Source organism: Anopheles coluzzii, chromosome X (genome assembly GCF_943734685.1).
Source record: "Anopheles coluzzii chromosome X, AcolN3, whole genome shotgun sequence".
Classification (NCBI taxonomy): Eukaryota; Metazoa; Arthropoda; class Insecta; order Diptera; family Culicidae; genus Anopheles; species Anopheles coluzzii.
Window position 1 is genome coordinate 7,273,677 of NC_064669.1, and position 25,836 is coordinate 7,299,512.

The following is a 25,836-nucleotide window of genomic DNA, read 5'->3' on the forward strand; positions in this document are numbered from 1 at the left end:
TGGGTGTCTCGTGCACAGGCCACCCACACCAGCAAAAATTGACGGTTTCTCGCTCTGTCCAATACTTTGCGCCAACGATGATGAGGTATTGATTTGAGCTGTGCGCGCGTGTCGCAGCGCAGCTTTGATGCAAGTATTGGCAGATTTCTTAGAACATTTAATGTGCTGCTTTGAGTAGTATGGGCCCCGGTTTTCTGCAGTTCGGGGCCCTCGACAAAATACAGTGAGTAAAGCGATGGGAAAAATGAATTAATTAAAAATGTGTCTTTTTGAAATAGATGGTAAATGTCCTATCCAGAGGGGGTGGGGGGGGGGGGGGGTGGGGGGGAGGGGGGTAGAATCAGTACGAAGTCGAACATCACAATGACGGGGCCCCCTAGATCGACGGGGCCCCTGGCGGCCGCCCAGTCCGCCCACCGTTTAACGCGCCACTGCTTATAGCCTGACATCAATTCCAATTCCACAATACCGGAATTGAGCTGGAATTGATATCAAAGCTGGTCAGGTCCTGGACAACTGGTGCCGGACTTATAATTTATAGAAACCAAACCAAAAGGTTTGCGGGTACACCTGACATCGATGCCGATTCCACAATACCGAAATTGATACCGAAGCTGGTTAGGTCTTAGAACTGCTCCTGGACTTATAACTTATAGAAATCAAACCAACAGGTTTGCCGGTATACACCTGAGACATCGATCTCGATTCCACAATATTGGAATTGTGCTGGAATTGATACCGAAACTGATCAGGTTCTACAACCAAAAGGTTTGCCGGTACGCCTGACATCGATACCGATTCCACAATACTAAAATTGTGCGGGAATTGATACCGAAGCTGGTCAGACCCTATAACTGGTCCCGGACTTATAACAGCTCTACAAGACCAGATCACACACGCATTCGATTCTTGGACACTTCTATATGCTTATAGCAATCCTAGAACCAAACCCGAATCTAAATCAGTCCTGGTTGTGGAAATTGGCGCCTTGCACTGGAGTTGAACCCAAGCATACCCATCCTGGGACCAATATCCCGAACCTAAACCGATCCTGGAGCACGCCCCTTCTTTACCTGTCAAGTAGGACATTTTATATTTCTCGCCCAAATATTGATATTTCCACTACCACTTGAAATGAAACATGGATCAACACGCTCACCACCGTTAAATCAGCAGGTATTACTATTAATCCCATCATTTATTCGCTTAGCCGGAAAAGGCGAAATACTAGCATATAGTATAAAAAAACACATTTATAACTTAATATTCACTGATACTACTACACAATTGATCAAACTATTTCCACAATGTTTAGTCTGCGTTTAACTTAATGTTAAGTATCGAGATAATCTTCGTTTTTTTTCTTTCATCTTTTAATCGTATCCTGGGTTCTATGTGTGTATGTGTGTGTGTTTGTGGGTTTCTGCGTTTGTTTGTTCTGCCCTATCAATCTTCTTTCGCGATCCTCGGCTCGATTATACTGCACACAAAAAAAGGGATTAAGAAAATTAAGTAAGAACTATTTAGTATTTGCCTTTCTCTTTAGTTTCTGTTACCTTCTGTTTGTCACTTTTGTTTTGTTCTTTTTTTTTGTTTGTAAGTTTCTGTTTGTTGCTTTTGTTTTTTTTTGTTACTTTCCGTTTGTTTCTGTTTTTGTTTGTTACATTTCTTCACAATGGTACCAGTCGGAAGGGGCCGCCTCGGTTCCCAGTTTTACTTGTAATGTAGTTTGTTTTCACGTTTCTTTTGTGGTTTACTTTACACTGCCATAGTGAAAGAAAATATAGAAAGAAATAGAAAAGTTGCCTGCTGTTATTCTATATGTCTGTTTTTGTTTTCCTAGAGCACTCTTCATCTCTCTCTCTCTCTCTCTCTCTATCTCTCTCTCTCTCTCTCTCTCTCTCTCTCTCTCTCTCTCTCTCTGCCTCTTCCACTGTGTGGCTTTCTTTGCAGCGATCTGTGTTGTTTTCTTTTCCCGCGCAGAGGGAAGAAATTTAGAAGAAAAGAAAAACAAAACTCTTCAACGGAAAACCCCGAAGCAAACGGCCGCTGGCAGTCTGGCAGCGTCCTTTATCAGCATCACCCACCTCCACACACGGGCGCACGACGACGGGGCAAACTGTACCACCCACAGCAATTCGGCCGCAGAGAGGAGAGACACAACACAGTGGCGAAATGCACTTGCTTGTCTCTCCCGGGAACAGGGGACCTGTGCGGGTGCGTATGTACGCGAAGGCTCCGCCGCGCGTGTCACGCTTCAGTGTGGGGTGCGTTGCGAGTGGAACAAGGAGTGGGTGGGGGGGGGGGGGGGGGGGCGGGTTTGCAAATACCAGGCGTATGTGTTTCACTTTTTCCTAGAAAAAGCCAGCCCTGCATATCCTGTGTTACATCATTCTACACTTATTTTCTTTTCTTAGCAGGCCGGAAAAGTAGAGCGCCCTTCTTTACACATTACTACTTGACGGTTGTGTTTTTTTTTGTTGTGTTTTTAGTATAGGTTTATCTTACTGTTTATGCTCTTGCTTTTCGTCTCTCACTCACTCTGTCTCTCTTTCTCTCTCTCTCCATCTCACTTTAGCCCTCATCTGTGCAAGTCTCTGCCTAAATCGTCATTCGCAGGATCTACAAGTAATTATAGTTTCTATAGCTCTTATTTGTTTTTTCTCTGTTTTGCGTTTCGGTGTGTCTGTTTTTATTCCTATACTTTTTTTCCGCACAATTGCACCGACCCCCGGGAAGGAAGCAGCATTTTAGGTTGGTTTCAGTGTCACAGTTCGGACTCAAAGTAGCTGTCGGGAGCAAAACAAAGGGGGGAAGAACAAAATGATGGGGGGAAGAGAGAATGGTTTTCTGCCTGCGTAATTTGCAGGCTTTGTGTTTGTTTTGTGTGTGTTATTTGGTAGCTTTTGAATTTGTTCGCACAGTGGTTTAGTACTACGGGGTTTGAGCCCGTTAGCTTACTAGTTTCAGTTCAGTTCCACACACTTCCACACACCACGTGGTTCAACTCACAGACAAGCCACGCACGTGGTGCTCAAAAACAAGGGGTGATTGTGTTACAGAAAGAATGAGAAAGAGAGGAGGGGGGGGGAACACGAATAGTCTTTTAAAAGGGGAATCCCAGCAAAATAAGCCCTTTTCTTCTATACAAAACACGATTGCTTATGGAAAGAATCATCCGACCGAAAGCTCTTCTCCAGTGTTGCTGTGTGGGTGTTGATGCCATTGGGGGGTGTTGGGCGGTGTTGGCAGAGTAACAACTCCAAAGAAATGTGTTGTGCCCGGAGGCAGTTCGACGTGTTCGCTGCTGAAGTTTGATAAACAGTGTGTGCTCGATAGACGGCGGTTAGAGCGGGGTGGAGGGGAGGAGTGTGAGCGCACAATAGACCAAAACGTCTTTCCGCGGCTCTATTGTTCCGCCTGTTCATGTCACAGCATCGAATTCTCTCCCACCCTCCCAGCCAGCACTCGGGAAAGGGTGGCGCTTGGTGATGCAACTCCCTGTTCTACAAGCCCCTGGAAACACACCCCTAGAAGAGAGAGAGGGGGAGAGAGAGCGAGAGATCTACGAGCCGGCTGCCACCAAACATCCACCTCCCCTCCCCCCTCTCCCCTGGTCAGACCGGCGGTCCGGTTTTAGTAGCCCGAGCCGAAGCCCCGGTTGCTGATGGCATTGCCGTTGCCAACCGATCGCTGCCCGTTGCCGACGTTGTTGCCCCGGTCGGAGCGCTGGCCGTAGCTGCCACCGCCGCTGCCCCGGTTACCACCGCCGCTGCCGCCGCCGCCACCGCCGACATTGCCACCGCCCATACTGCGCTGACCGCCGGCACCACCGCCACCACCGCCACCCTGGCCGCCTCGGTTAGAGGCGCCAACGCCCTGGCCGCCGGGTGGCCGCGATTGGCCCGAGCCGGCACCGCCGCCCGACCGTGGACCGTTCGAGTTGGCGTTGCCCATTCCACCGCCGCCGCTGCCCATGCGGCCACTGCCGCCTTCGCCCGGGCCGCGGACGCGCGTTTTCTTCTCCTCCACGTTCAGCTTGTGGCCGTCGGGCGAATTCTCCGGGAAGTAGAGTGGCTGTGGGAGGAAAACAAAATGAAACAGCGAATTAGCAAGGGCAGGAAATGCATTGGATTGGAAATGGATAACAACCGACAGATTTTGGCGCACAAAAGTATTCAAAAGGCCCAACCAGCGCTGCAAAATGTCAATGTCATACAAAATTCTGACGGAAACAAATTCGATGTCAGCGTCACGTACTCAATTGTGATGATAATAGGTGATAGTCTAACAGCAACAAGTTAGACTACAAGTGCGAGTGGTTCCAAGCAACAAATTAAGCATGCTTTCTCGCACTGTTTGTCTCGACAGACCGTAAAACCAGTCATGATTATGCTTGCGCCGGCTGACGCGTTCGGCATGTCTTTACACACTTTCATTGAGTATCAGCAATGAACATCAAGCTACCACGGATATATTGATTGTTTTCTGTGGTGATCATCACGTGATGCTCATGACATATTGCAGCACTGAGAACAACACAAATAAAGCGACAAAAAAGGAAAAAAATTACCATGTTGGCGAGACAGTTCTGCACCGAGGCGGGATCCTCGTACGTGATGAATCCGTAGTGGGGCGGCGTACGGACGCCCGGCATTTTTTGGACCGATTTCGACATAATGCGCAGATCGACGACGGTACCGAACTTGCTGAACAGCGTCTTCAGCTCCTCCTCCGTGGCGTGGTGCGGGATGTTGCCCAGGAACAGCTGGTGGTTGTCACCGAACTGTGCAGACGATCCCTGACGACGATCTGCGAAAGAAGGGGAGGTAAAATGTACTTCAAACGGTCAAATTTAAGGTATTTAAGAGATAATTGTTTCGGTATTGTGTGTGTGTGTGTGTGTGTGGTAGCCATCCTCGTGTATCGTACCTTCGTTATCATTGTAGTTTTGCCGCGAGTAGGAGGACTGTCGGTTGTCTTGCTGTCGCAGGCCGCCGCCGCCCATCGAGTTACTGCTCGTGCCGTTGCTGCGGATGGACCGCTGCTGCTGAGATCGCTGCTGAGACATGCCGCCGTTGCCGAGCGTGCCCCGATCGTCCTGCCGGTCGGAGCCGTACTTGTTGCCGACGCCGCCGCCGAGAACGCTGCCGTTGGTGGAAGCACCGCCGGCCGGGGCTGGCGAGAGAATGTCACGCTGCTGCTGCTGCTGCTGTCGGTTCCCTCCCGTGCTGTAGCTCGAGTGCTGGTGCGACGACTGTTGCGTTTGCTGCTGCTGCTGTTGCTGTAGCTGTTGCTGCTGCTGCTGCGAGTGCCCGCCCGACTGCGCCGAGGTGGTGTGCGAGCTCAGCGACGACTGCATCGCCGAGGCGAAGCTCAACGGTGCGCCAGCGCTAACGCCCGACTTGACCAGGTTGGCGTACGTTTTCGGTTCGAGCGAGACGGGCGGCTGCTGCTGTGGCTGCTGCTGTTGCTTACCGAAGCCGGCCACTCCTCCCTGCTGCTGCTTTGAGTGCAGCTGCTGTGAGTGCGAATGCTGCTGATGGGATTTATGCGACTGCTGCTTCTTTTCCAGATCGTGGCCATGTTCGTCGCCGCCAGCCGGGGTCGCGCTCGCATCGCCCATGCTCAGCGTATCGCCCTCGGACGGCTGGTGGCGGTTCTGCTGCTGCTGCTGCTGGGTTGCTTGCGGCTGGACTGGCAGCGGCTGTTGCGACTGGCCCAGCCCGAGTTGATTGGTTGCTGGTGGTTGAGTTTGATTTAGCTGGGATTGATGTGGCTGCTGCTGCTGCTGACCGGGCAGCAGATGGGAAGGCACTCCCATTGGCGTTTGATCGAGCTTCGACTTGAGCCCCTGCGGGTCGACGGTGGACGACGAGAGCAGCACGGCGGCGACGGCGGCCGCGGCCGAACCGCCCGCATCGGTTGCCCCACCACCCACACTCTTCAGCAGGCTCTCGTGCAGTCCGTTCAGCTGCTGCTGCTGCTGGGCCGGCTGCTGCTGCGGCGGCACCTGCTGCGTCGATTGCTGCTGCTGCTGCTGCTGGGAAGCGGGTTGGTTTTGGGCGGCGGCGACGGCGGCTGCAGCGGACGGCGGTGCACCATAGCCCGGCGTCACGCCCGGCAGCAGCCCGGTACCGGCCGAGCCGATCACGGTCGACGGGTAGTACAGGGCGGCCTGTGGGGCCGTCTGCGCCCCGAGCACCTGGCCCGGCTGGCCCGCCGGATGACCGTGCACACCACCACCCGCCCCGACGAGACCGGCGGGCGTCGCGAGGGCACCCGGTGGGCCCGCGCCGACCCCGAGCGGCTGCCCGTCCGCTCCCAGCGCTCCCGCATCGACCCCGCCAACCCCATCAGCTCCGTGCAGACCGTCCTCGTCCGTGCCGTTCGCCCGGTCGCCCGCCTCATCCAGCTCGTCGTCCGTGTACACGTCCTGGTAGCGGAAGATGTCGTTGTGCACGTAGTACTTCTTCGGCGACTGGGCCGCCAGCACGAACGTTTGCGTGAAGCGGCGCATCGGCTGCCCATCGTTCGACAGCTCGCCGGTCACCTGCACCACCACTCCGTTGCCGAGCGTGGCCTGCGAGTCGACCTGGCTAATCTTGGCGTGGCAGTCGCGGAAGTTGAGCTGCTGGATCTTGCTCTGTATCTGCTTCTGGCCGATCACGAGCGTCGCCTCCTGGCTCTTCGCGTCCAGCCCGCCGTGCACGAAGCTCGACGAGTTGTTGTAGAACCGGTGCAGAAAGTCGGGCGCTTTGTTCAGCAGCGTGTAGTACTGGCGGACGAACTCGCGGCCGACATTTTGCGGCGAGGGCTGCGCATCCATCACCATGGTTGTTGCGCCCGACGGTGCGGTTGTTGCGTGTGAGCGAGAGAGAGAGAGAGAGAGCTTCGGGGGAGAGCGCTTTACGGATGCTTGTTGTGTTTGACGGGCACGGGAAGGATTACAGGGGGAGTCCTGGAACGAGAGAGGAGAATGTAGATGAAAAAATGAGGCATTAAAACATTGTGTGGATGTGGCGGGTCTCTAAGGAACACATGCGACTTAAACGGCAAGAGGGTTAGAATTAGTGATGGGTAAAGTTGGCAAAATTCCGGAGTGGATCCGACTCCGATATATTCGGAAGTCCGATATTCCGGAGTCGTTTGGAGCCGGAGTCGTACGGAGTGGTCTGGAGTCGGCTGGAGTCGTTCGGAGTCGGAATCATTCGGAGTTGTCCAGAGTCGTTCGGATTTGACCGGAATCGGACAACTCCGACTCCAGAAGACCCCAAACTAGTCTTGGGTTTCACGAATCTCTCGTTGAGATTCATTCATATGAATCTTAGTGATGAGTGATTCGAATCTCGTATCAACTCTTCAAAGATTTATGAATCTCGGAAGATTCATAAATCTCCAATGATTCATGAATCTCAAAAGATAAATAAATGTTCAAAGATTCATTAAAATTCATAAATCTCCAGCGATTCATGAATCTCTAGCGATGTATCATTTTCAAAATATTGTATTTGCACGATCCCACCTAACAAAATGCCCGTCGTGGATTCAAGCCTCGCATGGACCGTCTCCCCGCAACAAACCAAACTATCCGAATGCGTGGTACTTGTGGTTACGCCAAGAAGAAAAATACTGAGCTGCTCAAGCTCTAGGAATCTTTGGAGATGTATGCATCCCTTGAAATTCAAGAGTTCCTAATCTTTTGAGGTATGTGAATCTTTTGAAATTCATGAATCTTTGGATATTCTTGCATCTTTGCAACCGAGATTCAGATTTATTGAATCATTTCAAGGATTTCTTCAGACTTGTGAATCTGAATCAGATTTACCCAGCACTACTCCAAACAACTCCCGACGACTCAGAACGAGCCCGAACGTCTCCAGATGACTCCGACTCCGGGTGGATTCCGGAATTTTCGGATTTTTCCGGAATCAGAGCCGAACTAACATAGCCGGAGATGGATCGGAGTCGTGGATGCACTCTAAAAGTCATTATTATTGAAAATGACACAAGCAAGTCTATAATTTGTCTGGACAGCAGAAATGAATGTTTTCCTGGGCTTTTAAGCAATGTAAAAATCACCGCAATTAGGTTAAAATTAGCAATCAGCTCAAAATTAGAGGAAATTGGAAGAAATACTGGTTCTTCCAATATTGCAAGAAGGTTGAAATTGCTTCCGACAAATTTGTTTTCTTTTTTTTGTAATAAAAAACGAAAGGAACAACGTAAAATCCATTCCTTCGCTACGTTCATTCGGGAAGTTGTCTGTCTGGCGGCAACACGATAAGCTAATTGCAGCCCACTGCACACCAATGCATCTTCTTCCTATTTTCGTTGCTGTTGTTTGGTCCCGCGCTCTTTCTTAAAGCGTCGGCCCATTCAAGCCCATCCAGGGAACAGACGGGGGGTATAGCTCTCCAACAGGCACATACCACCGCTCCCAGCCCCAGTCCTAAATTGGAACTCTTCTTTGTGCACCACGGGTCAAGGTTGTGTCCCGCGCTCGTGTCGCCGTTAATGGAACAGTGAAGGTCGTCGTGGTGTAGTCCTTTTTATTTCTTTTTTTTTTGCTGGTTTTTATCAAGCCAAGAAACCAGTCGCAGCAAATGTGCGTTCTGCTGTGTCAGTGAGTGCTTTGTGTCCTTCATTGCTGGCCAGCGCCATTCATGCAGCGGAACCGGTTTAGAATTTTACCAGGTTTAAAACAAAAGAAATGTCTGCTGCGTGCTCTGGCGGCGGACGCCATCGTGGCGCACATTGTGCGCGCGGCGCGATAGAAAAATTGGTTTCCCGGCCACACCACACCCGGGGTGGTCGAACTTTTCCGGCTGCATTCGGGAGGCTGATTCATCAAACGTGTGTGCCGCCCCCCACGGACTGCCGGCCGGGGTTTTACATGCTTGCTATGTGTGGTGGTGGGTGTGCAGCACCGGAAGTGCCGTGTAGCAGGCGAAGAGCATTTTCCGTTTGCTTTTCAATACTTGTCTGCATTGCTTTTTTTCTTCTTGCTCGCCGACATGTTTTCTTGCTATTTGTGTGTGTGTGTGTGTGTGGTAGCGCGCCTCCGCACACCACACCGTTGAGGAGGGCCGAGGGCGGATTGTGTGAGCGCGTGTGTGTGTGTGTGTGGATTTACCGCAAGAAAACGCGCGACCACACTCACACACACACACACACACACACACACACACACACACACGGTTAGAACGGTTTAATTTTAATGGTGTGTACGTGCGTTTGTTCTTCTCGTTATAGGGGGGGGGGGGGGGGGTGAACTTGCCCATTGGGAAGCGATCTACATTTACGCATTGTTTCATTTCGTACGTGTGTGTATGTTTTAAGCGCAAACCCGTTCAATGCGTCTCGCACTCTACATACACAAAGAACACACACACACACATACAGGACGCACACAAAAAGGGCTCTTTTCTTTGCGTGTTTGGTTGTGTTAATGCCAACAACAACAACAAAAAACGCACCACACACAAACACTGACACAAAGTCCTTGCCTTTATGTTTGCAGCACAAGAACAAAAAGAGAAGCCTCCTGTACCTGTGCCCCTCTCCGCCGCATTCCCTTTACACCCTATGCCAAACAAAGCGCACCTGGTGCTGCTGGTCATGGTAGTGGTGGTGGTGTGTTGCGCTACACACCTTTGGCAGGCCACAGCCATAGAAAACCTAACCTGCAAAAACCGCTCTCCGCACACATGTGCAAAAAGCTGTCGCTTGCTGGTTGGTATTGTGTGTGTGTGTGCGGCACCTCGCCTCCCCATCACTCCCCGCTGGCGTGGTCGTGGAAAACGGGCCATTTCCATTTCCCCCCATTTTCCACCATTTTAATAAAAAAAGGAAAATTCTTAATTCGGGACACAATGTCCGTTGGATAATAAAAAAAAATAATAAGCTGCCGCACATGCGTCTCTCGTGGTGGTGTGCGGGACGCACCGCCTGCCCTCCGCCCGCTATCAGGGGACGCCCAGATTGGCACAGAGAGAGCGCACACACACACACACTGAGGAATAAAATGGCTGGATTCGTTTCAGAAGGGCAGGCGGGGGAAAGGGAGCTAAAAAGGGCAACTTTTTCATCATCTTTTCGTTCTCCTTCCCCCCCTCTTCCACCTTTGTGAAGGTAATGAAAGGGAAAAGCGTAGGCTTTTTTAACGAACGAATCCCACCGACTTCCCACACATTTTCCCCCAACCCACCCACATACACACACACACACACACATGCGCCACCTCCACCCCCCTTGTTGGAATGGCGATGTGTTTGCCTCTTTGGTTTTTTTTTCGTTTTAAAATAACGCGTATATTGTACGCGCGCCGCCCCATTGTTTGCGCCTCCACCGCCGGAAATGTCGCGAGGTGGTGGAGAAGAGCAGCCGTGCCGAGCCGATATTTCAGGGATGGATGCGTTTGTTCTTCTTCTTCACAGTACACGCACACGCACACTTGGATGGTTCACTGACCTGCTGATGCCTTGCTGCCTGCCGCTGATGGTGGATGATGAAGATGATGAGGATGATGGCCGGGCACTACTGAAAAACCCTTCGACGGAGCGCTCACCACTGCGCGTACACACACACACACACACCAACACGCGCGCGTTGCGAGAGATGCGTGAATGAACGAAGAAACGTTCGCCTTAAAGGAAGCTGCTGCTGCTGCTCCGGGAGTGCCGGGAGAAACGGGCAAAGAAACGGTAACACAAAAGAAGTACCCGGGCGGCTGCTGTGGCGTTGCTTTTCCGGTGCGCGAGCGTTACGTCTCGTCCACTGCTGCTGCTGTTAGAGTCGTCCGTGTCCGACTGCTTCCGCTCTCCTGTGTCGGTCGGCGTTGCGTCTGTGTGCGTGCGAGGTGTAGAGGGGGGGGGGGGGGGGACTGGCACCTGAAGCCGGAAGTCGCCGAGCGCGTGTGTGTGCGCCCTTCGGCACCGAGTGATGGCGAGCGACGATGTGTGTCTCTCCGACCGAGCCGCCGGCGTGCGTGTAGTGTCACAGACCGCGCTGCTCCTGCGAAAATGCTTTACTTCTTCCCGCCCCACAAAAACACACACAACCGATGCTGCTGATCAGGGGGTTGAGGACGACGACGGCGGTGGCAATCCTTTTTCTGATGTGTTTGTGTGCAAGTATGTGCGTTTTAGGGCTCGAAGCGAAGAAAGGCGCAAGGCTATTCTCGCACGCCTAACGGCAGCAAAACGGCGACGAATGGCCACGGTGGGGCACAGCACTCGCGGTGAAAGCGCGCAAGGGAACACACCACACCAGTAACGGCTCGGGCGAGGGGGGAGGGAGGCGATACGGCCGCACTTCACAGACAACCTCGCGCTGGCGTCGGCTTCGGGCTGGTCGATCACGCTTCGTTCGTTGTTTTGCTCTGTGAGTGGCCGTTCCTTAACTTTCTCGCTCGCTTTCGGTCCGGTACGTTTTAATACGCGAAACGGTTAATTTCGGTCTCTACGCTCCGGCGGAAAGAGTAGACGGATGAGCCTCTGCCCCTGGGAGACGGCGTCTTGGAGATGGTCGGTCTGCCCGGTTGTTCGGATGCGCACGGACCATCCGCATCAGCCGGGCCGTGGCCATTGTACGGCTCTCTCTTTTTCTCTCTCCTGCTTGAGTTGCCCTCTCGGTGCGTCGCACCTGTGGGTGGGTAGATACTGCCCGGTTCGGTTCTCCAGCCGCTGTCACAGTGTTGGGCGAACCCTTTCCCCAAGCAGCATTTTAGCGGCGCGCACACAGAACAATGCACGCGTGCTCGACAGGTGCATTGTTGATAGATATCGTTGGTCACTAGAATAAGAAAAAGTAAAGCAACACGTTTAGGCGAAAGGCCATGAGAGTGACAAAATGCTGACAAATTTTTCAAAACGTGAGCTTTTGTCACTTTTTTGAGCTTTAGTCAAAATTTTGTAACGAGCTCAAAATAAAAAAAAAAAATTGTTTTTGCGAGCTTTATACGCTGCACGACAGTGAGTTCGCCGTACAACTCGTATAGCTCGTCGTTATAACGGCTCCTCCATTATCCTTCTACACATACTACGGGACCAAGAATCGTTTCGTCAGATTTGGACAACGTTCATGTCTGAGAGGGAGTTCCGGTACTATATAGGTGCTATATAGTCCCTGCTCCGTCCGTCGCGACAGGTTCTTGAGGTGATCTGATTTCTCAGGCTGTAGAATGACCGGTTGACATCCAGCAGTTGTTGCTTCACCTATTTGTACGTCATGCTTACGTAGGTTTCGTTTATTTATTGGTATGCGATTTGAAGATGCTAGTTAATTTGACCAGGTTACAGCGCTACGCAACGAATTTTCAAAGATCCCCTTTCTTGTGAAGAATACGCCGAAATTATTAGCATCGACATCCAAATTAAATGAAGAACTGTTGAAGACCCCTTGAGAGTCTGATCATCAGAACTGATCACTAACCTAATGCCGGTCCTGGAACTGATCAGTAACTTAGAGCTGAGAGTAATCTGATCATCTGAACTGATCATGACCTAATGCCAATCCTGGAACTGATCTTGAACCCATACCGGTCCTGGAACCATTCATGAACCCACACCGGTTCCAGAATTGATCAGGAACTCATATCGGTCTTGGAACCGTTCATGAACCCATACCTATCCTGGAGTCGATATTGAACTCAAACCGGCCAATGAACCAATCATGAACCCATACTGGTTCTGGAGCCGATCATGAACCCATACCGGCCCTGGGACCAATTATGATGAACCCATAACGGTACAGAATCCTTGGAACCAACCATGAACCAATACTTGTTCTGGAGTTGAAAATGAACTCATAGCGATCCAGTTGTCCGGATTTGGAACCGGCACAGGTTCAGTTACAATCGACAAACCATACCCGGTAGTACATGTGCAGCGTAGGAAATAGCGTAGGAATTCTGGATTTGGAATGAAACTTGAACCTCGTCTCGGTTTGGAACCGATGCAGTTTTAGTTCTGATCGATTGACAGAGTTTTCTGGTCTGCAAATCATACTGTCTGCAACGGAAGAATTACGTAGGAATTAGGGTAGAAATTCCGCATTCGGTACGAAACTAGCTCCTCTAGGTCTAGAATCGATGCAGTTCCAGTTCCGATCGAGTAACTGATTATGCTGGCATTTAAACCATTCCCAGTGCAGCGATGTGCAGCGTAGGAATAGCGATGGAATTAGCGAAGGAAATAGCATATGATTTTTAGTAAAAATTGTAGAGTGTCGTTGCGTACGAGTACTTCAAGGTACTGTTTTAGTAAGTGTATCTGGAGTAGAAAGGCAAAATACGATATACTGCATTCCAATTGTCTTTGCTTTGCTACTGCGCAAGACAAATAAGTCGTTATTAATTGGAAATGCATGATCTGTACGAAAACTCGACGTATTTCAGGGTTTATTTTTATTTAATTTGAAGAAACTATTGCTCGGTGAACTATTGTACAATGGTGAATAATTCAGTTCGTGAAAATTAAATTCAACGTAAACAGGCTCAAAGGTTTTGTTTGAATATTTTACTAACGAAGTAAATATACTATAATTTTCCCTTTCTATCCTAAGGTGCAGAAGAACTGCACACAGGTGAGCTTCCACGCATCTGACGCACGGACAACGATGGCAACACACACGCGTACACACAGAGCATTCGATTGGTTTACTGCGCTCGTTCTACCTCGCTTAGCATATGGTCTAAATATAATCTATGCCAATTCCTTCCATGCACGCGTTGGTACCATTGGCATTTGGTACTTATAAAAAGTAAATATACAGGAAATCGCCCAAACCCCCCGCCTCACTCGAAGTGCGCTAGGGCGTGCGGTGCTTTGCCTTGCCTTCCGGTTTGACCAGTATGTACAGGAACGCCACCAGCAGCAGGGCGATAAAGCCGTAGCTCGGCGTGCCGAACAAAAGGTAGCCGGCCAGGAACGAGCAGCTGACGGTGACGATCGAGGTGTAGGAGGCAAGAAAGCGCAGGCTGATGCGCGGGCCCACCTTCGTCCGAACGAGCGTTTTCGAGCCGTGCGTGCAGATCGGCATGCGGGTAAACTCCGAGATGGTGGTGGGCGGCTCGAGCGTGCGGCGCGCCAGCCGGCCGACGAGCCCGTCCCGGTGCCACAGCCGCTGCAGGTCGTCGCCGAACATCACGTTCAGCTTGCTGCTGAGCTGGTAGAGGAAGCGCACCAGAAACCGGCACTCGCTGCTCGTGATCGGCCGGAGCGCGTCGTCCCCGATGTCCATTGGGCCCGGCATCATCGCCCGCTCCGCGGCGAGGTAGTCGGGCGGGGGCGTCGGTTCGCGCTGCTTGTACACCGGCACCGTGTAGAAGCCCTGCTCGAGTATCTGCACCGCAAACTCGAGCCGGTTCTGCTCGTCGGTCAGGTCTGCCGCCGCCCGCTCGCACTCCTTCCGCCGGATCACTTTCAGCGGCATCCAGCTGGTCCACGAGTCGCCCGCGTACTTCGCCTCGGCGGTGAGCGTGGCGAGCGCCGCCCGGTTGTCCACGATGCGGGCGCACACCCGCTCGGTGATGGTTTCCAGCGCCAGCTGCACCTGGTCGGCGAACATCGGCACCAGCAGGGCCTCGTGCCGGATCAGGCCGGGCCGCGGATCGTCGAACGGGAACGTGATCAGCTCGTACTGCTTGCGCTTGACCGGTAGCAACTGCACCACCGTGTCCGAGTTCTGCTTGATCTTGCACTGGCGCTCGGTCTGCTGACGCAGCAGCGGCAGCAGATCGCCCTGCCCGAACACCTTGAGCGTGCGGAACAGCAGCAGCGTGTAGCGCTGGATCGGCAGCTCGCTCGCCGCCACCCGCATCACCAGCCACACGAACATCTCGCTGTACGCGTTCAGGTTGGAGGCGATGAACGCGTGGTAGCGCGGATCGATCGGCAGATCGTACTGCTTGCTCGGCGGCTTGCCGTCCACGTACCGCCACGGCTGGATGTAGCTGAGCCACACCTCGAGCACGTGCGTGAACGACTGGTCGAGCGGCCAGAGCATAAACAGGCAGCGCAGAAAGACGGTGATGCGCGGCACCATCAGCCCGGCCGTGTCCTGGCGCAGCCGCTCGACCTGCGTGTGCGTGCCGACCTCGGTGCAGTTCGCGAACCCGTGCAGCTGCTTCACCAGTATGCGAACGTACCGCACCAGATCGATGTCGGGCAGGACGGCCGTCTGGTCCACCTCCGTGCCGAGCCACACGTCCGACAGCAGGTAGATGAACGCTTCCGAACGCCAGTGGAACGCTTCCGCTATTGCGTCCACCCGGTGCGGTTTCGTCTCCGGCTCCTGCGGGAGCAGCCGCTGCGGTAGCAAATATTTGAGCGTGCCGGTGGGATTCCTGTGAACGCGTCCAAGACAAACAAAAAAAAAAAAAAGTAAATGCAATAGAATTTTACCCGAATTATGCCACACGCGATTCGTCGTTTGACTTACTTTTTGTTTTTCATCCGATTGATTGGTGGCGCCGGCCGCATCGGCGTGACTTCCGGCGCGAGCAGATACACGTCCGGATCGCTCGGCACGAACACGATCGACAGATCGGCGGCCAGCATTAGGTAGATCGTTTCGCTGCGATCATTGTCGGCGGCGGCTAGGGCCATGTTCGTGTACAGGTTACGCAGCGGCACCACACCGTACAGGGCGAAGAATAGTAGAAAGTATTCGAACGAATCTAGCCGCAGCAAGCAAAAACGAAAGGAAAGGATTAAAACAAATTACAAGGGATGTACATGTGCATGACTCAGCACTACAAAGGATGATTTTGTTGTTGTCTTAAACGCCAATAATTTAATAATACAGCTGTAACACCCCAGCTTTTTTTTTTGGAAAATGTCTATAGAGAATCTAAAGTATAGCTCCGGATTCGGAATTGGCTCCGGACTTGGTTCCGGAATCGAAATTGGCTCCGAAATCAGAATCGGCTTCGAAACGGAATCGGTTTCGATATCTCCATAAGAATAGGCATTATTACGATTCACAAAAGCACTTAAGTCAGAAGCTCAGCGGGTTGGACTGAAGATCAACACGTCAAAGACGTCTAGGAAAAGCAACCCAGAAATCTTTCCCTGTATCACCATGGATGATGACACACTGGAGGAGGTGGGTTCCTTCGTACACCTTGGATCCCAAGTCACAAGTGACTCTGACACAGCCCTGGAAATTCGGAGGCGCATCCTCGCTGGAAGTCGCACCTTCTGTAGTCTACGCAAGTGGCTGCAAGCTCGTAGAGTTTCCAGGCAAACAAAACTGACGCTCTACCGGACTCTATTAAGGCCCGTTGTGCTCTACGGACATCAGACATGGACCTTACTGGAAGTCGATCTAGGCGTACTTGGTGTTTTTGAACGCAAGGTGCTACGTTCGATCGTCGGTGAAGTTAGAAAAGCGAACGGCGCTTGGAGAAGACGGTGGAATGATGAGCTGTACGAGCTGCTAGTTGATCCTTCGATTGAAATCCTGGTGAAAATCGGGAGACTGAGATGTCTGGGGCATAAAGCGAGGAGGATTCAGCCAGGGAGGTCTCCTAAACGGACCCAACAGGCACCAAAGGAGATTCCCGAATTGATTTCTCTTCTGAAACTTCTTGTTTCAATTCAAAAACTGATTCTCATTCCGGAGCTAATTCCGATTCTGGAGTCAATCCTGATTCCATTTCGAGGTTAATTCCGATTCCGGAGCCGCTTTCGATCACGGGATTGATTCCGTAATCGGCCCCGGAATTGGTTCCGTAATTGGCTCCGAAATCAGAATCGGCTTAGTAATCGGAATCGGGTTGGCATTTCCATAAGAATAGGCAAATGCCGTCCAATGATCAAATCAATCAAGATCAATGAGCAAAATAATCAAAATTGACTTGTAAACGATTCATTCTCATGAAAATTTCAGGACTGGTTTCTCATTTCGGAGGTAATTCCGATTATGGAGTCAATCCTGATTCAATTTCCAGGTTAATTCCAATTCCAGAATAAGCACCGAAGTCAACTCCGGAATCGGAATCGGTTTCGGAATTGGAATCGGGTAGGTCCGATTCCGAGCTCTCACCACTAGTCTCAACACTGGAATAAGATTTGATTAGGATTGATTGATTGATTGATTGAAAGAAACCATTCTTTAGACACTTTACTGTTCCATGTGGTTAACGATCTTGTCCACGAGTTGCTTGCAGATGCGAACAATCGAAAAGAAAGGGTAGAAAAATTAAAATTAAAATCCCCCGAAAGCCCCGTAGAGCAAATGCAACGAGCCTTACTCAGAGTCAATCCCACGACGGTTCGACTGAATGGATCGATTCGGATACGCTTCGAATAGAACGGAGGGTACAGGCCGGCAAGTAGCATGTGCTGCATTTTCACCTGCGAATAAGAAAAAGAAAAACGCGGTGAATAATCTCTCCCTCACGCTGATAAAGCTTTCCCTTACCGGCAGATATGCGATAGGCACTTCGTACTTGTTTCGATCGATCAGCTTGTAACAGAGCCGTATCATGGGCCCGCGCAGCGGCGAGAAAAACTCCTGCAGCACGTCAAACTCGCGCGGGGCATTTTCGCGCGTGATTTTGCGCAAGTTCCAGCCCGGCCCGGACAGATCGAAGATGGAGCTGATCAGCAGCGGAAACATGTCGTGCAGATCGTGCACGCTGTTGGCGATGCGGGGGAGAAAAAAGATGGGGAACGTGTATTAGTGATGCGTGCGGACGGCCGGGGGCAGCCCCGCAGCTTGCTCTAGCTTACCTTTCGTGCTCGAATATGGTCCGCAGCTCTTCGCAGCGCCGCACCATCGGCTGACGCAGCACGTCCATAATATGGCAGTACTGTGGTGGGGGAAGAGAGAGAAAGAACGAAAAAATGTTGTATTTATTATCGCTATGGCAATGGCGGCTAAATGGCGGCCTACTTACTATTTGAGGGTTCATGATCATGTTTAGATTCATCGGCTTGGAGGAATACATGGCTTCAGGCAGCGTGGTGCGTGCGTTAGTGCGGGCACATAGTAGCTAGTTCTGCAAAAAAAAAGGAATTACGGTCAAAGTAGTCACAGCCAAACTGAAGAAAACAAAAACAAACAGTGGACCGTGCTGGCTCTATGCTGGAGGCGCTTCCCTACCAAATGTACACACACGCGTACATTTCCTACACGCGCGACAATTTCCTTACCTTTATAGTTTGGTGGGGTTCGGTGTGGCAGTCGAACGCCGGCAGCTAATCAAAATGGGCAATAGGCCGCAAAAAGGCGGAAAAACTCGGCTCCACTCATTCGCACACCGCGCGAAACAAACGGGGACAAGCCGGCTTCCAGTGAACTATGCTGCTATATTCCCATCGATGTACACACAGCCGCAAGCTGGACCGAGCATTTGGGGGTGAAGCGTTGTTGCAACAGGCGTTTTTTGACGTTTCTACCGCGTTGTCAACGCTTCGTTCCCTGTTGACAGGCCGGCACAAAGTGGGTATAGGGACTAGGGGGCTTATAGGTTTGGCGGGAAGGCCATATTGGACGAACGAATGACAGGAGGGGATTCGATTGTGATACGTAGTTTTTCACCCACACTACGACACATCATCCAAAATAGCCATTGGAATTCACACGCATACATCAACAAATGATCGAATCCCCTCCTGTCATTTCGTTTTCATTTTTCTACAGTACGGCTGTCAATTTGTTCGGGATAAGCCCACCTGTATAATAAACCCACTTTGGGCCGGCACAACAAGGTGAGCAGCGGCAGTTGGAATTTAAAAAATGGTTTTATAATACGGGTGACCACCGAAATACGATAAACTCACCGTTTAAATAGACATAGGTCCGTGGCAGCGCTCATCCGATGCGATTTTATTGGACGAGATTTAAGACCTTATTAGACAGAGTAAAATACTATCATTCGATTTTGGAATCTATCGTTCAAACAGGGTTTGACAGATAGATGTCAGTTGGAAAATCGGAATTCGGCATGCTCTATTCCGATTTCCTCGAGTATATTTTTTCTGTCAATGTTGATAGAGCGAATTGAATTTCCTGATAATGATGTACAAAAACAACGAATGATTATTTTGGATAAAGCTAAGAAAATCAATAAATTTAATAATTAATGTGAAAGGTGACAGAACAATTCTCTTGCCTTATCACATGTACGAGGGGTATTTTTGTGCCAAATTCTAAGTTTGACAGATAAATGCCAATCGAGAAAAGACAGTTTTTTCCTCCATCTAATAAGGCCTTTATATGGGATTTGACAGATAACGTTGGATGTGCGATTTAGTCATACGACGGAATAAAAAAATTTTGATTTCGTCGGACGTCGCATCCGATTTTATCTGTCAAACTAAATGCGTGGTGTTTTGTAGGAACAATCTCAACTTATTTATTCATAATCGTTATATTATTCAAATCATCCAATTGATCGCAATATTATACGAAAAAGCGTTTGACAGCACGTGCGATGAAATCGCATGCGATGGAGCACAGACACGGGCCTAAGGGCGGTGGCAACGCTCATCGGATGCGATTTTATCGGACACGATTTATATGGGATTTGACAGATAACGTCGGACGACGAAATCGCACGTCCGACGTTATCTGTCAAATCCCATATAAATCTCGTCCGATAAAATCGCATCCGATGAGCGTTGCCACGGGCCTAAGGCCCGGGTCTATAAACATGTTGCGGCAACATTTCTGATTTTTTCTGTTAATTACAAAAACTGTGCACGTATTTGCTCATGAAAACATTTTAAAATCAAATTGAATTTATTTTTTTATCATTTTTGGTATGTAAACAAGTCCGAAAATCTTCCTGCAACATGAGTTTGACAGTTCGTCCTTACAATTTGGCAACAAATGTTCCCACAACATTTTCACAGACCCGGTCCTAAGTGACATTTATGAAGCCCTTTGCTGCTTGGGAAATGGTTCGATTCTTTGACCAACAGATAAGCCCATTTTTACCCACTGTCCATTATACCAGTTCATCGTACATGGAGGTAAACCGTTCGTTTTCCTTTTTCCCACCGTAGGGCCGTTTGTTTTATTGGTGCTAAAATTCAGCCATCTGTATCGCCACAGCTACGCCATCTTATCCACCCAAGACAAAGCAACCGGAACATATTTTAGCCGTTCCTTTTAGGAAATCCCAAATACGCACACACACACACACACACTCACACATACACTCACATAGCAGTAAGCCGGTATCCTAACCCCCTCCCCCCACCCCTCCGTCCCATCGTGCACCAGTTGTGACTGAACTGTCAATTTGAAGTGTGCCAAAAATTTGGCCAACCGCTCCCCCAGTTGACAGCTCGCCAGGGCGACAGGCTGTGTTGACAGCTGCACGGTGCGAAGAAGCAACAGTGTTCCAGCGAGAAGCAGACGGGGCAAAGCAGGCCAAAACGCCAAGAAGCAGGGCAGAAAAGAAGGTGTGCATTGAAATGGCTGTGCAGCGCGAGCAGTAGTGTCATCGGTCGAACGATCCGACTGTTTTCCAAAACCGCATTCGCGGGGTTCTTTTTTCTGTTTTTTTTTCTGTTGTTGTTTAAGTTTTCGCTGTTCTGTTTAAGTTCTGTGCGTGTGCGTGTCTCTGCTAAACGGAGGAGGCTTGTTGCATTTCATATCATTTACGGGCTGCCGGACCCGACTGCTCAACTCTCGGTGCGTGTTGTTGTGCGTGTGCGTGCCAGAGCACAGTTGTCCAATTCCCGATCCTTCCAGCACCGTTGCCATCCTCCGCTGCCATCCGGGAGCAGGAGGAGGAGGAGGAGGAGGAGGAGGCACTTGTTTCCAATCAACACAGCAAGCAGCAGCAGCAGCACCAATCGTCCACACGTAGGAAAAGAGACATCCACACACACGCACACACACCTGTGTGTGTGCGCGCGCGTGCGTGTATGTGTGTGTGTGTCCGGCTTAAGCCGAAACTTGTGTTGCCTCTGTGCTTGGGCAAAGGGAACGTCATTGTCCATTTGATGCTAAGCGAGAAAACGGGAAGACATTCCCTGCGACCCGAAGGGACGCAGTTGCGCGTGTGCGCGTGTGCGCGTGAATCTTAAATTATCTCCTCTAAGCCCTTCCAGCGGTGCAGCGGGGTTTGCGGCCAGTCCAGGCCAGTGTGTGTGTGTGTGTGCATAGGTTAAGCGTGCGTGTGCATGCGTGCGCTTCTGTTTTGCGTGTCGAGACCGCGAGTCATCGTCTGTTCCGTCGAGCCACTTGGCGCTTGGGAAGAGTGTGACAAAGGGTAGGCGAGGGGAGAGGTGGGCGGGGGGGACCAAGGAACGTAAGGAGCCCGCGGGGATCGCGCCAGGAGCTTACGGGAGAGTAAGCAGTGTGCGGAGAGAGACAAAGAGCACAGTTGCGGCCGAACGAGTGAGCGAGAGCGCGTAAGGGCGATCGTGGTTCGTGCAGCACACACACACACACACATGGTCAAATGACTGCACCAGGAGGGCTACTTTGTTTTTCTCGAGACCTCCCCCCCCCCACATCCTCCACCCCCGCATCACCGCTAGTGCATCAGCATCCTGCGCAGCTGTGGCAGTAGGGAGGCGCAGTAGGGCCGCGCAACTGTGCTCTTGCTGCACTGGTAGTTTTTGCACTGGTGGCCGTAGTGCGGGCGGAGGGTAAGGGAGGGGGAGAGGGATCGTGTTTGTGTGTGCGACGCACTCCGCACTCGCAACTGGTCTCGGGATCGCCCAGCAAGTGGCAGTGCTTCCTAATACTAAGTGTGTTAATACCTGCGCAGGGCCGACGGTGGCGGTGTGACACGCAGTGAATCAGACAAGTGAAATTAGAAGAAAAAAAACTCGGTTTTGTGTGTGTGTGTGTGTCAGCCGTACCTGTGCATCAGGTCCGAGCCGTGGAGTTTTAGGCTTGCTGCGGCGCGGAACAAACAAACCCGATCGACGATAGAGAGAGAGAGAAAGAGATTGAGGGTTTTGCGGCAACGGCGGTGGGTGTCATCGCTTCTTCTTCTACTTCTTCGCTTCCACCCTCTATCAACCATCCAACTCCAATATACCCCGTCGTCGTCATCGTGCGTCGTCGTCCCCTCGCCCAACGTGCGGGAAGATCTTGCCGTAACACTGCGTGCACGTGCGTGTGTGTGTGTGTGCGCGCGCGTGCCCGACCCGTGTGCGTGTGCATACAGTAGCAGGGCAGGCAGGCAGGCAGTGATTTATCAAATGTAAAACAATAATTAAACACATTGGACGCACACACACACCACCACCATCCACACACACACAAGCACCCATCCGCCCGAGACAACAACCACCCACAACAAAAAGCGCGCCGCGCTTGGCACGAGATATGGCAACCAAGAAAACGATGGACGACGCTCGCAGGGAACGGTAAGTGGGGAGGGGGAGAGGGAAACAAAAACAAAGCGAAGCGTTCAGCTTGCTCCGGAAGCAAATTTGTGTGCGGATTTGCTAAAAATATCCCCAATCCATATGTGCTGCACGCATTAATTTAATTTTTCCTCTCCTTCGTTCGGTTGGCACAGGCTGGTCGCCCTGGAGCAGAAAATTCGCGACCCGGCCAGCATCGGCAACATCGAATGCCTGCTGGACACGCTGACCGCCCTCGTGGCGGACTGCGATCACGACAATGTGAAGATCATCAAAAACATCGAAACGTTCATCAAACGCTGTAAGTAATAGCGGGCCTTGGCTGACTCACCGTGCAGGGTTTTCCAGGGGTTCGCATAGCTGTGGGACACTTCCTTGACTCTTTCCGATTGCAAGTGAACATCAAATGTTGGAAATTGGACAAGCTGCTTGAAAATTCCTGCTGGATTTGTCCAACAAGGGTGCGATAGAGTCGAATTCCAATTGCGTTAAGTGAATTTCACTTACTAAAGAGTCAACAAAGTGTCCCACAGCTCTGAGAACTCCTGGAAAACCCTGTAATATACCCTTCCCCCCCCCTCCTCCCCTCTCCCCTCTCTGGACTGTTTCACACTCATCCCGCATTTTCTCCCATACAACACACGCACACACACACGGGCGCGCGCGCAGATAAAAGTCTAGCGACTGACATCACCAGCCTGCGCATGAACCCGGACGACTTCACCTTCATCAAGCTGATCGGGCGCGGCTCGTTCGGCGAGGTGCTGCTGGTGCGCCAGAAGGCGACCAGGCAGGTGTACGCGATGAAGCGGCTGTCCAAGTACCAGATGCTGACGCGCTCCGACACCGCCTTCTTCTGGGAGGAGCGGTACATCATGGCGAATGCGAACTCGGACTGGATCGTGAAGCTGCACTACGCGTTCCAGGACGCGAAGTACCTGTACATGGTGATGGACTTCATGCCGGGCGGCGACATCGTCGGGCTGATGAACGTGTACGAGATACCGGAGAAGTGGGCGCTATTCTACACGATGGAGGTGGTGCTGGCGCTCGACACGATCCACCAGATGGGCTTCATCCATCGCGACGTGAAGCCGGACAACATGCTGCTGGACAAGTACGGCCATCTGAAGCTGGCCGACTTTGGCACGTGCATGCGCATGGACGACGATGGGCTGGTGCGGTCGTCGAACGCGGTTGGCACGCCGGACTACATCAGCCCGGAGGTGCTGCAGTTCCAGGGCGTGAAGGGCGGGTACGGGCGCGAGTGCGACTGGTGGTCGGTCGGTATCTTCCTGTACGAGATACTGATCGGCGACACGCCCTTCTTCTCGGACAGTCTCGTCGGCACGTACGGCAAAATTATGGACCACAAAAACTGTCTCGAGTTTCCGGACAACGCGCGCATCAGCGAGAACGCCAAATCGCTGATCAAGGGCTTCCTGTCCGACCGGACGGTGCGGCTCGGCCGCCACAGCGTCGAGGAGATCAAGTCGCACCCGTTCTTCGAGAACGACACGTGGACGTTCGAGAACCTGCGCCAGTCGGTGCCGCCGGTCGTGCCGGAGCTGAGCAGCGACGACGACACGCGCAACTTCGAGGAGGTGAAGCGGAAGAGCAGCATCGGCACCAACTTCCCGACGCCCACCACCTTCGCCGGGGACCATCTGCCGTTCATCGGGTTCACCTACTCGCCCGACTACCAGCTGCTGGCGGGCGAGCCGGAACCGGCGGACGGGGACGGCAGCGCCGGCGACACGACCGACAACCGGGAGGGGACGGGCGCGAAGGTGCACCGGCACCGCCCGTCGAACAATGCCGAGCTGATGCGGCTGGAGAATCTGGTGCAGCGCCAGAAGCAGACGATCGAGGCGCACGAAAAGCAGGAGCGCACGCTGCGCCAGCAGATCGAGCTGATTACGAAGCGCGAGTCCGACATCCAGACGGTCGCGAACGAGTACGAGCGCGACCTGACGATGCTGAAGCACAACTTTCGCGAGGTGCAGCGCCGGGCGGACGGCGAGCTGGAGGCGCGCAAGAAGGTCGAGTGCGTGCTGGTGGAGACGAAGCAGCGGCTGCAGGAGGAGTGCAATCTGCGGACGCGCGAGCAGAACAGCGTCCAGCAGTACACCGACCGGATCGGGGCGCTCGAGAAGCAGCTGGCGGAGGTGCAGGAAAAGTACAAGGCGGAGGTGGAGTCAGGCCAGAAGAGCAAGAAGCTGATCGCGGAGCTGCGGCTGCTGAGCAGCAACGCGGAGCAGAAGGCGCTCGACCTGCAGTCGATGATGCTCGGGCTGCAGACGATGCGCGACATGCTGCAGCAGGAGCTGGCGGAGCTGCAGAGCCAGCTGACGCAGGAGCGGAGCACGCGCATCAAGCGGACGGAGCTGCAGAAGGAGCTGGAGGTGAAGGTGCAGTCGATGTGCACCGATATGGAGCGGATGGCGGCCCGGGAGCAGCAGGTCTTTGCGGACAACCGCACGCTGGTCGACCGGATCTCCGAGCTGGAGAAGGAGTACGCGTCGGTCGAGTGCGAGCTGAAGGCGGTCCAGTGCCGGTACGAGCAGGAGGTGCAGGCGCACCAGGAGACGGCCAAGGCCCGGCTGCTCAACAACGAGGAGGCGAACATGCAGGAGGTGAAAGGTAAGCCGCCGGCCGAGGCCGGACTGCGCCCGCTACAGCTTGTTGCCCGTCCGTCCGTTCAGCTGTCCCAGGATGTTCCCCGTGAGTTCGCGAGTGACCAGCGCTGAGCTATCTGCTTTCTTTCTTGTTTGTTTCGTTTTTTCTTCTTCTTCTCGTTGCTAACCTCTTAACGGTTCTGCCATTTTGTACACAGAAACAGAATTTCTGTAGAATGAACTAACAATATTTATCCGCCGTTCGTATAATAACCATGGTTGTTCCGATGCTCTTGGGCACTCTATACAAACGACATCATTGCTACGAGACCCCCTGCCACGTCCCGAGGTGGCTGGATGGATGTAACATTCGTTCGTCCCGCCGCTTTGGTCGAGTCCGCTTCACCCGTTTCGATCGATCGAATTCGTCGTCTTTCTCCGCTTCCGCTTGTGTCCCACGTGGTCAGGAATGTGTAGGTGCCACAGTCGCCTTCGCCAAACGCGTGTGCAACACTCCGCAAGTTCGGAAGTTTTGGAAAGCAACGCTGATCAGTTGGCGTGATGTGTGCGGCTTGGTATTGGTTCCAATTTTGGTGTATTCTACGGCCAAAGCTGTTGGAGGCACATGCGGATTCTTTGTCTTTGAAGGTCCCCAGGCGTAGGCAGTAGTTTGCGCAGATTCGGGGTAGTGTGCTGGTAGGGCGAACACGAAGAAGCAGCTTCTGGAGATCGTCGATGTCTACCAAAAAGCATTCTCTCTGCATTGCCTAAAATATCAGGAAAGCTTTTCGTTGCTTTGTTGAATCGTTGTATTTTGTTCTTCTTCGATACTTGCCGGTAAGAAAGTACTTGCAGCGCCAACAATCGTC

At 52.1% G+C, this 25,836-nt stretch overlaps 3 protein-coding genes across 9 annotated transcripts in view; 1 reads left to right on the forward strand and 2 right to left on the reverse strand.

Moving 5' to 3' along the window:
* Nucleotides 1–1,164: 1,164 nt before the first annotated feature.
* LOC120961351 (RNA-binding protein FUS) lies at nucleotides 1,165–11,595 on the reverse strand. 2 transcript variants are annotated; one of them, XM_040385067.2, is made up of 4 exons: nucleotides 10,725–11,595; nucleotides 4,933–6,961; nucleotides 4,574–4,812; nucleotides 1,165–4,077 (listed from the first exon to the last, which is right to left on the reverse strand). In XM_040385067.2, exons 2-4 carry the CDS (start codon nucleotides 6,833–6,835, stop codon nucleotides 3,637–3,639), a joined length of 2,583 nt encoding a protein of 860 aa, XP_040241001.2. In that variant the 5' UTR covers nucleotides 6,836–6,961; nucleotides 10,725–11,595; the 3' UTR covers nucleotides 1,165–3,636. The 2 variants fall into 2 exon arrangements, with proteins under 2 accessions (XP_040241001.2, XP_040240996.2); XM_040385062.2 differs by having other exon boundaries at nucleotides 10,474–11,595.
* A 1,779-nt stretch (nucleotides 11,596–13,374) lies between these two features.
* On the reverse strand, nucleotides 13,375–18,446 carry LOC120955545 (sphingomyelin phosphodiesterase 4). Its single transcript, XM_040376515.2, has 7 exons — nucleotides 18,165–18,446; nucleotides 17,909–18,010; nucleotides 17,742–17,821; nucleotides 17,431–17,647; nucleotides 17,261–17,363; nucleotides 15,445–15,682; nucleotides 13,375–15,349 (listed from the first exon to the last, which is right to left on the reverse strand). The coding sequence occupies exons 2-7, from the start codon at nucleotides 17,957–17,959 to the stop codon at nucleotides 13,813–13,815; spliced, it is 2,226 nt and encodes a 741-aa protein (XP_040232449.1). The 5' UTR covers nucleotides 17,960–18,010; nucleotides 18,165–18,446; the 3' UTR covers nucleotides 13,375–13,812.
* A 1,854-nt stretch (nucleotides 18,447–20,300) lies between these two features.
* The window catches only part of LOC120959902 (rho-associated protein kinase 1), a 212,346-nt gene continuing 206,810 nt past the window's right edge, over nucleotides 20,301–25,836 (forward strand). For 3 of the 6 annotated variants that reach the window (XR_007452254.1, XR_007452255.1, XM_040383664.2), the window contains exons 1-4: nucleotides 20,301–20,423; nucleotides 21,743–22,349; nucleotides 22,505–22,650; nucleotides 23,019–24,992. Coding sequence is in view for 4 of the 6 variants with exons in the window: in XM_040383664.2 (XP_040239598.1) it covers nucleotides 22,309–22,349; nucleotides 22,505–22,650; nucleotides 23,019–24,992 (2,161 nt within the window). In the remaining 2 variants the exon portion in view is untranslated. The other 3 variants (XM_040383657.2, XM_040383672.2, XM_040383681.2) reach the window with 3 other exon arrangements.